We start from the raw sequence: 15,535 nt of genomic DNA, 5'->3' as shown, positions 1-15,535 counted from the left end.
GTAGCTCTATGGGTTAATGTGCTGGACTGCAAAGTCAGTTTGAACCACAAGGTCAGTGGTTCAAGCTCACCAAATGCTCCTTGGAAACCCTATACAGGGTGACTATGGGTCAGAATCTACTCGACAGCATTTAACAACAACAAAAATTAGGAGTCCTGGTGTAGAATCATGGGTTAATGTACTAGACTGCAAAGTTGGTTTGAACTGCAAGGTCAATGGTTCAAGCTAACCAAACTGCTCCTCAAAATCTCTATACAGGGTCGCTATGGGTCAGAACCGACTCAACAGGACTTAACAACAACAATAATTATGTGCCAAACACTGTGCCAAGTGCTTTACTATGTGGTCTCATTTAATTCTCTCAACAAACTTCATTTGTTGTTTCTTTTATTATTCCTAAGGAACCCTGGGGGTGTAGTGGGTTATGTGTTGGGGTTTTAACCAAAAGTTCAGCAGTTCAAATCCACTAGGCACTCTGCAAGAGAAAGAGGAGGCTTTCTTCTTCAAAAAAGATTTACAGCCTCAGAAACCCTACATAAAGTCACTATGGGAGAGAAGGAGCTGCTGAGGACTCTAGATTCATGGGAAGAGAGGGACTGAGAGCTGGCAGCCAGGAAGCAGACTTGCAGAATGTGCCCAATGGTCGTTTAAATTATTATATATGCCTGACTGCTTAAAACAAAACAAAAATTAAAATGAATAGAGAGAAATACTATTAACTGATGGTACAAAGAGGGGATTATAATCTTGTATGGTTTGTTGAATGTAAAACTGATGCTCTACCCTGTAAACTTTCACTCAATTCACAATAAAAACTTTAAAAATAAATAAAACTCAGTGCCCAAGTTTAAAGTGAATAGAGGCAAACACTGTGAACTGATGGTACAAGGAGGGGATTGCAGTCATTGTAATGACACCAAGTGTATGATTTGTTAAGTAAGGGACTGATGATCTGTTCTGTAAACCTTCACTTGATTCACAATAAAAAGTAAAAAAAAAAAAAAAAGTCACTATGACTTGGAATCAATTCAATGTCAGTGAATTTTATTATCCTAAGACTCAGAGAGGTTGATTAATATGTACAGTTATACACCTCATGTGTTGCACCTCGTGTGTTGCTGTGTTCTGTTCAGACTCTGATAACAAAGCCCATGTTCTTGGCAATGACTCTCTATTTCCTGATATATGCTATGTCACATAAATATTGGTTACTCCACTAGTTAGTTCAGCTGTCAGTTTGTTGTACCATGGTGGCTTGTATGTTGCTGTGATGCTGTATAGTAGCTATGCCACTAGTATTTTAAATACCAGTGGGTCACTCAGGGTATTTGCAGTTGTCAAGGGGTCCATTGTACTCAGATCCACAATCATTGCCCATGAAAGAGCAGTCAAGAAACCAAACCACATATTGCTTTGGGAAAATCTGCTGCAAAAGACATCTTAAAAGTGTTAAAAAGCAAAGCTACCACCTTGAGGACTAAGGTGCACCTGATGTAGCGATGATATTTTTAATCACCTCATATGCATGTTAAAGCTGGACAGTGAATAATGAAGAACAAAGAAAATTTGCTATCTTTGAATTATGGTGTTGGTGAAGAACATTGACTATACCATAAATTGCCAGAAGAATAAACAAAGTTATCTTGGAAGAAATACAGTCAGTATGTTCTCCGGAAGGGAGGGTAGTGAGACTTCATCTTATATACTTTGGACATGTTAATAGAGAGACGAGTCCCTGGAGAAGCACATCATGTTTGGTAAAAAAGAGCAAGACCCTCAAGGACATAGATTGGCACAGTGACTGCAACAATGGGCTCAAACCTGACAACAATTGTGAAAATGGCACAGAACCAAGCAGTAGTACATTCTTTTGTACGTAGGGTAGCTATATGAGCAGGAACTGATTCTACAGCACCTGTTGTTGTTGTTAAGTGCCATCCAGTCAATTCCGATTCATAGTGACTCTGTATAGGGTTTCCAAGGAGCAGCTGGTGGATTTCAACTGCCAACCTTGCAATTCAAACTGACCCTGTGGTCCAGTGCATTATCCTGCAGCACCATACCAGGACTCCTTAGCAACAACAATTTGTATGCCAGTAACAACAAATTGAAGGAGCTCTGGTAGTGTAGTGGTTAAGAATTGGGCTGTGAAACACAAGGTCAGCAGTTCAAAACTACCAGCTTCTCCACAGGAGAAAGATGAGGCTTTCTGCTCCCGTAAAGATTTACAGCCTCAGAAACCCTGTTCAGGGTCGCTATGAGTCAGAACCAACCCGATGGCACTTAACAACAACAACAAACTGAAGAGGAATGGTATCACATTCACTGTCAAACAGTTCATCAAGAACAACAACAGTTACTTTGAATTGAGGATTTCATTGAGCCATGTAAACCTGTAACCAAAAACGAACACACCTGTTTGCCATTAAGTTGATTTTGACTCACGGCAACCACACGTGTGTTACAGCAGACCATCACTCCATTAGGTTTTCAGTGGATACAGAGTTACAGAAGTAGGTCATCTGTAGCCATTTGTTTTTCTCTTGTCTTTCTGCTTTGTTTTTTAGGTTGTTTTCATGCTCAGGGGATGCAGACAGTCTGGTGTTGGCAGATGAAAAAGGAGATCTGAAGCTTCATATCACTGCAGACCCATTCAAGATAGACTTGGTGTCTAAAGAAGATGTTGTTTTAAGCATAAATTCCATGGGCCAGTTATACTTTGAACATTTACAGATTCCTCCCAAACAAAGGTATTTGTGCACATCACTGGATACATGAGGAACATAAGATCACCAGTCTGGTTTAATCATATTCACCACAGAAACTTGGTTTGCTTTCTTTGCTGAAGTATTGTTCTGAGATTTCATTTGTAGCCTATGCAGGTGAATGCAGGTTTGATGACAAGTAGTGGTTCCTGAGCTTTTGTGAATGTGATATTCTTAACATATCTGTGTGTTTGATTAATAGAGTCCTCTAGTTTCCACACCCCTCCCCCAAAATACTGTTGACAAATGTTATTGTAACTAAAATATCCTAGAATTTCACTTTACCTCCTTAAAATATCATGTGAACAAAGTTGTCTAAGAATTTTGGGGATCAAATCTGATGTGGAGGGGTCACTAAACAAAAAAACAGATCTGTGTTGGAAGAAGTACAACTAGAGTACTCTTTGGAAGCTAGGATGGCCAAACTTCACCTCATATACTTCAGACTTATTATCAGGAGGAACCAGTCACTGGAGAACGGTATCATGTTTGGTAAAGTGGAGAGTTGGAGAAAAAGAGGAAGACCACCCCCCACAATGAGATAGATTGGCCCAGTGGCATCAGCGATGGGCTCAGGCCTAGCAAAGCTTGTGAGGTTGTCCCAGGACCCAGCAGTGTTTCATTCTGTTGTGCGTAGGGTCGTTATTAGTCAGCACTGACTCGATGGCACCTAAGTACTACTACTATCAAGAAAAATCACTTACATGTGATTAGAAATCTAGAACAGAAAAAGACCAAAAAAATAATAATAATTTTTTTTAACTATAGAAAAAATTGTCAAGAGTTGCTGGAAGAAAACTTTCCTAACATAATGAAAGATAAGATGATAGCCATTCAAGAAGTCGAACAAACTCCAAAGAGGATGTTGTTGTTATGTTAAGTGCCATTGAGTTGGTTCTGACCCATAGTGACCTGTATAGGGTTTCCAAGGAGCAGCTGGTGAGCTTGAACCACCAACCTTGCAGTTCAAAGCAACTTTGCAGTCCAGTGCATTAACCCACATCGCCACACCAATACTTCCCAAACAGGACAGAACCCCCAAAGAAAATCACCAAGACATATTATAATCAAACTTTTTAAAATCAAAGGCTGGGAAAGAATACTGACAACAACTGAGGAAAAATTAAAAGTTACCTACAAAGAAGAATGAATAAGAGTAAACTCTGATTTCTTGGCATTAATCTTGCAGGCAAGAAGACAATGGGATGACATATAAAACTCTGAAAGAAAAAAATTGCCAACCAAAAATCTTTTGTTGTTGTTGTCGATCCAACTCTATACAGGGTTTCCAAGGAATGACTGGTGGGTTTGAGCCACCAACCTTGTGGTTAGGAGTCTAGTGCTTATCCTATAGCACCACACCAGGACTCCAAGAATCATTTACCCAGCAAATAGTCCATTAAATATGGTGAAATTAGAATATTTCCAGATAAACATATTAAAAGAATTTATGTAAGCCAGACAAATTTTCAAAAAATACTAAAGGGCCTTAGTTCTTTGGGCAGAGAACCAGCAACAGCAGAAAAAACCCTGAAACTAACATATTTGACAATATCACCCAGAACTCAACTCAGATATAGAAGTATTAAAAGCAAAACAGACCTACATGATTGAAAATAGGAAACCAGAATTACTAGTTTGTAACAACAACAAAAACAAAGGAAAAAGAGGGAATAATGTAGTTACAGAACTTCCACATGAGGAAGAAATCCAGTAGATTTTAGGAAATACATAAAAATAAACCTACTAAATGTAACTCTGAAACTAGATCAAACTTACTCCTAGCCCTAGCCCAACCCTTATACCTAACATTAACCCTAGTCTTAGCCATAACCCTAATACTAAATGAAGTCCTAAACCTAGCCATAATCTTAACCCTAACGCCTTACTGCTGCCCTTTAAAATAAGTAAGTAAAAGAAACACAAAAAAAGAAAGTATAATTCTATTTTGTATGACAGTGATTATACTTGGCATGGCTCTTCTTTTCATAGCCTTCATAATTCTCACAAATACTTGGGTGTTGTTGTTAAGTGCCCTCGAGTTAGTTCCAACTCATAGTGACTCTGTCTATGGTTTCCAAAGAGCAGCTGGTGAGTTTGAACTGTCAACCTTGCAGTTCAAACCGACTCTGTGATCCAGTGCTTATCCTACAGTACTATACCAGGACTCTAATATTTGGGTGAAACCTTACAAATAGGGTGTACAGGACTCTAACTTGGGGATTGGTTGGGTTTACCATTCCACTGGACTTCTAATGAGCCATCTGAAAAGCAGGAACAGACCGTCCTAACCACCAAGAAAGAAGAGACACAAGCAGAGTGTGCCTTTTGGATCTCGAGACTTGCGTGGAGAGGCAGAAGCAGCAGCACGCAGAGGCTGTGTTTGGGGGCAGGAGGCAAGAAGACAATGGGATGACATATAAAACTCTGAAAGAAAAAAAATTGCCAATCAAGGATCTTTTGGCTTGCAAAAATAGCATGCCCTTTGGGTATTTATCCACAGAGCTAAAAGCTTGTGACATTTGCCAGAGCAGGGCAGATGCCAAAGGAACACCTGGCTGGAAGACTGAGGACCAGAGAGAGAGAGACAAGCCTGTGGTACAGCTGAGAAGAGGTGCCCCTCACTGGAAAACTGCTCTATCCTGGGTCGCTTCTAGTCCTAAGCATGTGACCTCAAACTCGGTTTGAACCACAAGGTCAGTGGTTAAAACCTTATCAGTTGCTCTGTGGAAACCCTATACAAAGTTGCTATAAGTTGGAACCAACGCACTGGCACTTAATTCCCCTAGTAAACCCCATAATCGTGACTATTGCCTGTGAGTTCTGTGTGGCCAATAAAATATCAAACCCAGCCGAGTAGAGTGCTATGAGAGGGATGTTGTTGTTGTGTGCCATGGAGTTGGTTCCAACTCATAGTGACCCTGTACAAGGTTTCCGAGGCTATAAATCTTTACAGAAGCAGAAAGCCTCATCTTTCTCCCGCAGAACAACTGGTAGTTTCGAACCGCTGACCATGAGATTAGCAGCCCAATTTGTAACCATTATGCTACCAGAGCTGGTTGGTACCAAATAAAGTAAAGAAGGTTGGAGGGTGCAGGCTGACTTGAGCTGATGATGGTGACTTGCCTCCTTCCACTAGTGAAGCCAAAGGAGGTCAGACTTGGCCCCCACACCATTTTTGGATATTTGTATATGAGGGTGTTTTTGTTGTTGTTGTTTTAAGGGAATGTCAAATACTACTTCACTTGGGTATTTATACAAATGCAGAAAAGCTATTTTTAAAACCAACAGCAAGGGAGGAATTAACATAAAATTTAGTAAAGAGGTTTGTTTCCTCTCAAGGGCTGGGAGAGGAGGTATATGCATTTGAAGAGAGAGACACAGGGGCCCCAAAGGAATTACTCATTTCTGTTGCTTAAACTCAGTCTATGGTTTTAGGGCTCATAGTTCACTTTAGTACTATTCTTTAAACTCTGCATATATAGTTTTATATGTATACTATATTTTGCAATAAGAAAAATATTAACAAATAATGTGAATAGGCCATTCACAGAAAAAGGATTAGAAATACCATTAAATGTATAAAAAGGTTGTCTCCATCACTAATGATCAGAGAAATACAAAATGAAATGCATTATCTTTTCTAAAATTTTAGTTTGACAGAGATCCAAAAGATTGATAAGGACCATTGGAGAAATGATCACTCAGATACAACAATGGGTGATAGTATAAATTGTCACAACCATTTTAGAGGACAGTACAGTATGCCGCTGTGTACTGGTGTAATGTTAGAGGAGGGGAGCTATGGTCTACCTTGTTTATTTTTGTTTGTTGAAATATTGCCTTAGTTATCTAAGGAACATTGGTGGTGCTGTATGATAAGCACTGGACTACTAACTCTAAGGTTGGCAATTCAGAGCCACTAGCCACTTTGGGTTTTTTGTTTTGCGTGGTTTTTTTAATGCTTTATTGTGAATTATGTGATAGTTTACATGGGAGGATATCAGCTTCACGTTGATCCCGTCATATATCATTTCCTTGCCATGGTAACAATCCCTTCCATGCATCATCGATCAACCAAAGAGTATACCCCGCAAGCCTGCCCCCCTGTCATCCGCATACCGCCCCTCTCTCTCTCCAGGTCCAAAGTCTCCATCTACTCCATCTCCCCACATCATTGTCTCTGCCTCCATCCCTGGCATCACTGCTTATCTGGGTAGGGTTCCATTCTCTGCTCTTCTCCTTTGATGGTCCCAGGGACCTCCATTCCTAGACTGTAAGGTTAATCACTCCCCTCCCCTTGCCCCAAAACGTCCACCTTTACATTTCCAGCCCTTATAATCAGTCCTGATAACAATTATTCACTATTGTATCGCAAGGGACCTATCTGCATCTCTTTTTATCAGCCCTGACTAGGCACAATGGATACTACTCAGTGGAGATTCTACCTTGCTCCACACTCTCTGAATCTAGGTTCCCTCTTGAAAGCTTGTAAGCCAGTCACTTCTTGCCTCTCTGTAGCCCCCCCATTCTGGGTAGCCAATGTCCAAGTTGCCCATCCCTGTCCTCTCTGTGTGCAGTGGAGATGGGAATGATCCTTTCTGTGAAGATTTGTTCACTCTTTTGAGCTATTGCTTCCATGGGTGTATGTCAAGTTCATCAAATTGTGTCAGATTATTCTTTTTTCCCTCTTCTTTCTTCTTCTGTTTGAGCTCTAGTCATCACCACCAGCCACTTTGAAGGAGAAAGATGAGACTTTCTGTACCCATAAAAAGCTCCTTGGAAACACTATATAGGGTTGTTATGAGTCAAAATTGACTCACTAGCATTGGGGTTTTGGGTCTTAATTATCTAGAGCTTCTATAACAGAAATGCTACAAGTGGATGGCTTTAACAAACAGAAATGTACTTACTCTCTTACAGTTTAAGAGACTAGAAGTTCAAATTCAAGACAGCAGCCCTCTGAAAAAGCTTTCTCTCTCTTGGATCTAAGTGAAAAATCATTGTCTCCTTTCAGCATCTGTAGGCTTAGCATCCGTTGGAGATCTCCATGTACATTGGCATCCATCTTCTTCTGGGTCTAGTAACTTCTCAGTGCAGGGCTCCCACGTCTAAAGGATGCATTCTGCTCTTGTCTCTTGTTGTTGTTGTTAAGTATCATGGAGTCGGTCACTCCAGTGACCCTGTACAGGGTTTCCGAGGCTGTAAATCTGTAAAAATGAGCAGAAAGCCTCATCTTTCTCCCATGGAACAGCTAGTAGTTTCGAACTGCTGACTGTGAGATTAGCAACCCGATTCGTAACCACTATGCTACCAGAGCTCCTTTTCTGTCTCTTCTTACTTGATAGTAATGAGGTCTTTACTCCTCTGTTTGCTTCTGTCTCATTTTAAGATAAAAGATGATACAGGCCACACCTAGAAAAACTTCCCTTAAATTAGACCCAGACCGTGACTTGAGTAAGTGTGTTACACCATCAGGTCAGTGCTATGGCTTGAGTAAGGGTATTGCATGTTACCCTAATCCCCTTACAACTAATTGGCTGATCATCTGAGCACATCAGGGGAGATGGCTACATCATTGCATAACTGTCAAATTACTGAGGATCATGACACAGCCAAGGTAACACATATTTTTTTGAGACACAGTCTATGTGACAAGCGTGTACTACATTTATGGTGAAAAAGTGATAGAGGTATTTTTTAAAAATAATTTTAAAATTAGCAGAAATTTGAAATACATTTTTATTTTTATAAAAAAGTATGTTTTATATTAAATTATAGCCCTTACTGTTCAATTTTAAAGACTTTATTTTTACTTTGATAACAGTGTTGCATATATGTGTGTCCATAGCACATTTTCTTTTGGTGTGTGTGGTAAATATGTATGTAATAGAACATTTGCCATTTCAACATTTCTCACACATACAGATCGTGGCATTAATTACGTTCATTATGTTTTCAAGCATCAATCACCCTTATATCCATTCTCACATTTCCCATCACCCTTAGCAGAAATCCATTGTCTTCCAAGCAGTGAATTCTCCTTCCCACCTTCCTCCAATCTGTTCATCATAACCACAAATAAACTTTGATCTCTATGCCCTGTCTATAACAGTATTATTTTTAATAAGTTAAAGGACGTAAATTTATGGGATGTCAGAATTGTAAATGAAAATTTTTATCATTGAACAAAATACTGTGGATCTTGCCAAAAGTAAAACAACTTTATTTATTTTTAAACAGAACTTCCAAAGAAAATGAGGATGATGCACCAACTGATACCTTGCAGGTAATCTAGATTGAACAGTTTCCCTTTTTTATCTTCTTCACCATTATATTACATGACATATAATGAGTCCTAGTCCTCCCTTCTTCTAGGATAAGTGGGCACTAATATAAATGTGACCACATATTTCTTTTGCACTCCTTATCATCCTACTGATATTTTCATTCAATTATGCATTCGTATGCATTCATTCATAAAACTTACTTCCTGAGTGCCTGCTTATTCCAGGCATTCTGCTAAGTAAAAAAGAGTCTGTGAATAAAACAAATCCTAAACCTGTTTTCATGAGACTTGGGTTTATCGGGAAAGACAGACATTGACCAAGTAATTGCAGATATGAGGGTGTTACAAATGGGTGTCATAGGAGAACATAAAACAAGGAGCTTGACCAAGATGAGGCTCAGGAAAGATCTTCCAAAGGAAATAATGTTAAAGTTGAAAGAACCACGAGGACACATTAACTTGTCAAAAAAGTTGGGAAACGACTATTTTAGGTGGAGGGAACTGCATATTCAAAGGCCTTGAGATAGAAAGGAGCATATTTGAAGAAGTGAGAAATATATATATATGCTTCTTTATGCTGGAGAAGAGAAAGCAAAGGGAAGAGTGGTATGTAATAAGGCAAGAGAGGTAGGCAGGGGCAATTCTGTGAAGAGTCCTGTATTCTTAAGAACATCTTACATACCAGACACTGTTCAAGGTATTGAACAAAGCAAAGCCCCCCCACTGTCATGGAACTTACGTTCTTCTAAGCCATATTAAACATTTTGGGCTTTACCTTAAGAGCATAGGAAAACACTAAAGAATGTAAACAGCAAGGAGACAGACTTGGTCAGGTTTTTGTTTTTAAAAGATTATTTTGGGGACTGCAGTGGTGATGCAACAACTGACTCCATTTGTTGTGACCTGACTTGTTCCTCTGGATGTCTTCCTTGCACTGGCTGACTATTGAGCCACCAGTGCCATGTCTGTGAGCAAGATCTTTATGGAGCTTCAAGGCTCCTTGACTGCAGAGTAGGACATCTAAGTGGAAATTTGAAAGGGTGTACAGAGTTTACAGCAAACAGCTCAAAAGATTTTAACTCTACTTCAATGGGTCTATCCGGGTTCTAGATTTCAGAACATTCCAAAGAGGTGTTTCAAAGCTCGAGAGCATTTTGACACAGTAAAAACACATCTCACATCTTTGAGGACCAAGTTCCCTTCTGAACAGTATTACAGATTTCATGGCCACTAGAGGTTTGTGTTGCAGTGCTTGGTTTCTTGGCAGCATTTGTTGTATATTTGGAATCAGAAACACTAGTGACAGAAGAACTTTAACAGAAATTCTTGGCATTGAGCCAGATCAGGAGAAAGGATTTCATCTGAATGTGGATTGTCTCTCAGGAGTTCAAATTCTTGCTAATGAACTCTCAAGGTTGTCTATCAATAGTGACTGCTACAGACTACTCCCAACCCCTTCACATCTCCACCTTTATCAGTGAGCTGGATTCCGTTGTTAGCCCTATGAATCTGAAGAATGACTCACTGAGGAAGCACTGTGATGGCTTGAAATATGGTGAGAAGAACGTAGAAGTGATCTATGATCTCCATCTGTGGCTTCAATAAGGAAACAACTCCTTATATAGACAAATAAGACGTGGTTTCTCTGCTGCTGACTTTTTTTTTTTTTTTACCTCAGTGGTCGTCAATGAGGATGAGTACAGTACCTCTTATGGTAGTTAGGATGCCCAATTGCTAAACTCTACATTTTATTTTCTTAAACAATTGTGCTATACATCAGAAGTAAAGTACTTTTTAGGGGGTTAAAAAAAAAAAGGACAAAGACAGAACTTCATTTGTTGTTTCAGTGAATTTGCTCTGTAATTTGGTGTGTTTCATTTTTACCAAGAAGTAAAAGAATATATCAAGATCTGTCTTGAATTACAGTGCTGTCTGTGATACAATAATATCCATTTGTCTACAAGGAAGACCAGTTTATACCACTATTATTCAAACTTACATACCAATTAAGAAAGCCAGTGATGATGAAATTGAAGAATTCTACCAATTTCTTCAGTCTGAAATTAATCAAACATGCATTCAAGATGTATTAATAATTATTGGCAATTGGAATGAAAAAGTTGAAAACAAAGAAAAAAGATCAGTAGTTGGAAAATAGGGTCTTGGCTACAGAAACAATGCTAAAGATCACATGATAGAATTTTGTAAGACCAATGACTTTTTCTTTGCAAATACCTTTTTACAACATAAAAGACAACTATACACATGAACCTCACCAGGTGGAATAAATTGATTATATCTCAAGTAAGTCAAAACAAAGCCAGGGGCAGACTGTGGAACAGACCATCAGTTACTCATATGTTAAGTTAAAGCCAAAACTGAAGAAAATTAAAACAAAGTGCATGAGAGCTAAAATATGACCTTGAGTATATCCCACCTGAATTTACGAGATCATCTCAAGAGCATATTTGATACATTCGACACTAAAGACCAAAGACCAGAAGAGTTGTGGGATGACATCAAGAACATTGTACAGGAAGAAAACAAAAGGTCATTAAGAAGACAAGAAAGAAGGATAAGACAAAAATGAATATCAGAAGAGACTCTGAAACTTACTCTCCAGCATAGATATGCTAAAGCAAATGGAAGAAGTGAGGAGGTACAAGAGCTTAACAGAAAATTTCAGAAGTCAGCTTGAGAAGACAAAGTAAAATATTATAACAAAATGTGCAATGCCCTAGAGTTAGAAAACCAAAAGGGAAGAACACTGTCAGCATTTCTCAAGCTGAGGGAACTGAAGAAAAAATTCAAGCCTCGACTTGTGATATTGAAGGATTCTATGGGCAAAATATTGAATGATACAGAAAAAATCTAAAGAAGATGGAAGAAATACACAGAGTCATTGTACCAAAAAGCAATGGACAATGTTCATCCATTTCAAGAGGTAATCGATGGTCAAGAGTCAATGATACTGAAGGAAGAAGTCCAAGGTGCATTGAAGCTATTGGCAAAGAACAAAGCACCGGGATTAGATGCAATGCAAATTGAAATTTTTCAACAAACAGCTTTGGCACTGGAGGCACTCACTCATGTATGCCAAGAAATCTGAAAGACAACTACCTGGCCAGCTGACTGGAAGAGATTCATATTTGTGCCTATTCCAAAGAGAGGTGACCCAACGGAAAGTGGAAATCATTGGACAATTTTGTTGATTTCCCATGTGAGTAAATTTTTACTAAAGATAATACAGAAACAGCTTCAACCATACATTAGCAGAGAACTTCCAGAGGTTCAAGCCAGATTCAGAAGAGAACATGGAACAAGGGATATCATTGCCGACATCAGATGGATCTTTACCAGAAAGATGTTTACCTGTGATATATTGACTATGCAAAGACGTTGATTTGTGTAGATCATGACAAGCTGTGGACAACACTGTGAAGAATGAGTATTCCGGAACACTTAATTGTGTTCATGAGGAACCTGAACAAAGACCAAGAGGCAGTTGGAACGGAACACGGGAACAGCGAATGGTTTAAAATTAGGAAAGCTGTGTGCCAGAGTTGTATTCTTTCACCATACTTATTCAACCTGTATGCTGAGCAAATTATCCAAGAAGCTGGATTATATGAAGAAGAACGTGGCATCAGGATTAGAAGAAGACTCATTAACAGCCTGCGATATACAGATGATACAACCTTGCTTGCTGAAAGCAAAGAGGACTTTAAATACTGATGAAGATTAAAGACCACAGTATGGGTTGCATCTCAATGTAAAGAGCACATAAATCCTCACTGTTGTGCATACTGGACCAATAAATAACATCCATAGAAATGGAGAACAGAGTCCTGGTGTGGCGCTGTGGATTAATGCGCTGGACTGCAAGGTTGATTTGAACTGCAAGGTCAGCGGTTCAAGCTCACCAGCCGCTCCTTTGAAACCCTATACAGGGTCACTGTGGATCGGAACTGACTCTGCGGCACTCAACAACAACAAATGGAGAAAAGATTGAAGTCAAAAACTTCATTTTGCTGAGTTCAACCATCAACACTCATGGGAGCAGCAGTCAAGAAATCAAACGATGTATTGCATTAGGCAAATCTGCACAAGGCCTTTTTAAAGAATTGAAGAGTAAAGATGTACATTTGAGGACTAAGGTGCACCTGACCCAAGCCATGATATTTTCAGTAAACTCATATGCATGCAAAAGTCGGATTGTGAATAAGGAAGACCATAGAAGAATTGATGCATTTTGAGTTATGGTGTTGGAGGAGAATATTAAAAGTGCCATGGATTGTCAAAAGAACAAACAGATCTGTGTTGGAAGATGTACAGCCAGAATGCTGTTTGGAAGCCAGGATGGCCAAACTTCATCTCTTACTGCAGGAGTCCAGCTCTTGCAGGGTCGAGGGACACGAGAGGAGTCGGCGAAAATGAAAGCAATCAAGAGCCTCTGTTTAGTTGGCTGAAGGGGCTCTCTCTCTCTCTCTCTCTCTCTCTCTCTCTCTCTCTCTCAAAATTACACAGTACATAATGATTTGATACTTTGATTTTTCTATAAATTATTATACAGCTTCAATCACAACATTCCTTTTACTCTGTGATTATACAACCTTAACAAAAGTATTTCTGTGATGTCCAAACTGACCTTTCCATATCTTGTTCATTTTTCAACCACTGAACACTTTCTTTTTGACATCATCTCCTCTCCTACATAAGTGATAAATTGCTTCTTCTTATTCCCACTAAAAGATCAAATTAAGCCTTACACAAATCATTTCCACTTATCAGACCCTTGATTACATCTTCTTAGTAATATGTTTCTATTAATCATCAATGCTTACACTACTTTATTGTTTCTACTAGCTGATTATCAATCTTCTATCCTACATACTACACTATTATTTTCATAGTAAAAGCATTACTAACATCTACTTAATTTTGTTTTCTAAAAAAATGTTCATTAAATTGCTTAACCACAGTGTTCTTGTATTTCTTTTCTTTTGAGGCTGTGAGGCATAAGACCCAACCTCGCTAATTGCTGCAAGAAATGTAGATTATTAAATTTTGACCACCTTTCACTTATGTTCACTATTCTATGCCTAGTCACGTAGGTGCCTGTATGTAATTGTGGAGGTTTGTAAATTCTGGCTGGTAATTGATTGTGGTGAGGTCTGTAGGGGTTGGTCAGCTTCACTTTAGTTTGTTATCTCCTTTTGTGATCTCATAAATGCAGTTACTTTGTACTTAAATTTTCTGTGAACGGGAGTGGCACATACAGTTTCCTTTTATTTCAATCCACTGAAGCTGAAAGCAATTGTTGCCAGACTGGTTTTTCATAAGGTTTGTAGAACTCATAGTGAAAGGCTGTGAATATGGCTATATTATATACTTTTACAAGTAAATTAAAAGTTACCCTAAAGAGAAGGTAGAAAGCAACTTCTGAGAGCTATCTGCCTTGCATGATATCTCTCTTTTCTGCTGGAACTGTGTCAAGCAGCAGAAGTGAAGCCACTCTCTACATTCAAATCCTCCCCCCCCCCCCCCATCTTACACTTCAGACTTATTATCAGGAGGGACCAGTCACTAGAGAAGGATATCATGTTTGGTAATATGGAGACTCAGGAAAAAAGAGGAAGACCCCTAAGGAGATGGATTGGCACACTGACAGCAGCAGTGGGCTCAGGTGTAGCAATGACTGTGAAGTTGACTCAGGACCAGGCAGTGTTTCGTTCTGCTGTGCACAGGGTTGCTATGAGTTGGTACCAACTCAGTGGCACCTAACAACAACAATGGAGAATGAACACTCCAGAAGTCTTCTTTCATCCAGAGTCTTTAAAGTAGTCGTGGTATCAGCTATGGACCACCAGTTACGGAAAAAAGTATTTTCGGTGCAATAAAGATAAATATTTCTTCCTCCTGAATACGGACCCATTCTGATGATCATTAGACAGAATGATTTCTCCATTCCCAAAAAGAGCACATAAGGACAACCTAAGCTTAACCTTAGAGTTTTGTGACAGCATGTGAAATCAGTGTTTGGGAGTTAGGCACTAAAAGCCCTTAGATATTGCTTTTGAGTCACAGACGCCTTTGTAAGAATTGATCAAAAGCAATGAGCCATCTCGCTAGGGAAAAATACAAATCATACTATTTTGAGAGAGATCACACATTCTAACATGCATCCATGGGTCCTAGGCTAATAACTGATAAATTAAGAATTCAGATGTGATTATAAAATTAACAAAAAAATGTTCAAGTTACAGCCTCATTTCATGGAAACTTAAATTATAAGAAAACAAGCTAGAGATGGGCAGAGAGCTCCTTTTAAAGAAATAAGCATTTCATGTTGTTGTTCGTAGGTGCCATTGAGTTGGTACCAACCCATAGCGACCTTATGCACAGCAGAAAAAAACACTGCCCAATCCTGGGCCAACCTCACTACTGTTGCCACACTTGAGTCCATCAATGCTGCCACTTG

General features: G+C 39.1%; 1 protein-coding gene and 1 pseudogene across 1 annotated transcript in view; both read left to right on the top strand.

The window, feature by feature from the left end:
• GANC (glucosidase, alpha; neutral C) overlaps positions 1-15,535 on the top strand; it is a 107,939-nt gene that overhangs the window by 35,886 nt on the left and 56,518 nt on the right. Inside the window, exons 5-6 of the mRNA XM_006831890.1 lie at positions 2,568-2,750; positions 9,009-9,054. Of these exons, the coding sequence (XP_006831953.1) occupies positions 2,568-2,750; positions 9,009-9,054 (229 nt within the window). The remainder of the gene's footprint in view (positions 1-2,567; positions 2,751-9,008; positions 9,055-15,535) is intronic.
• Positions 10,016-10,687, top strand: LOC102811271 (annotated as a pseudogene).

The sequence above is a fragment of the Chrysochloris asiatica genome, unplaced genomic scaffold (assembly GCF_000296735.1).
Source record: "Chrysochloris asiatica unplaced genomic scaffold, ChrAsi1.0 scaffold00004, whole genome shotgun sequence".
NCBI lineage: Eukaryota > Metazoa > Chordata > Mammalia > Afrosoricida > Chrysochloridae > Chrysochloris > Chrysochloris asiatica.
Note: the sequence above shows the minus strand (reverse complement) of the source record. Positions and strands in the feature narration are given on the sequence as shown.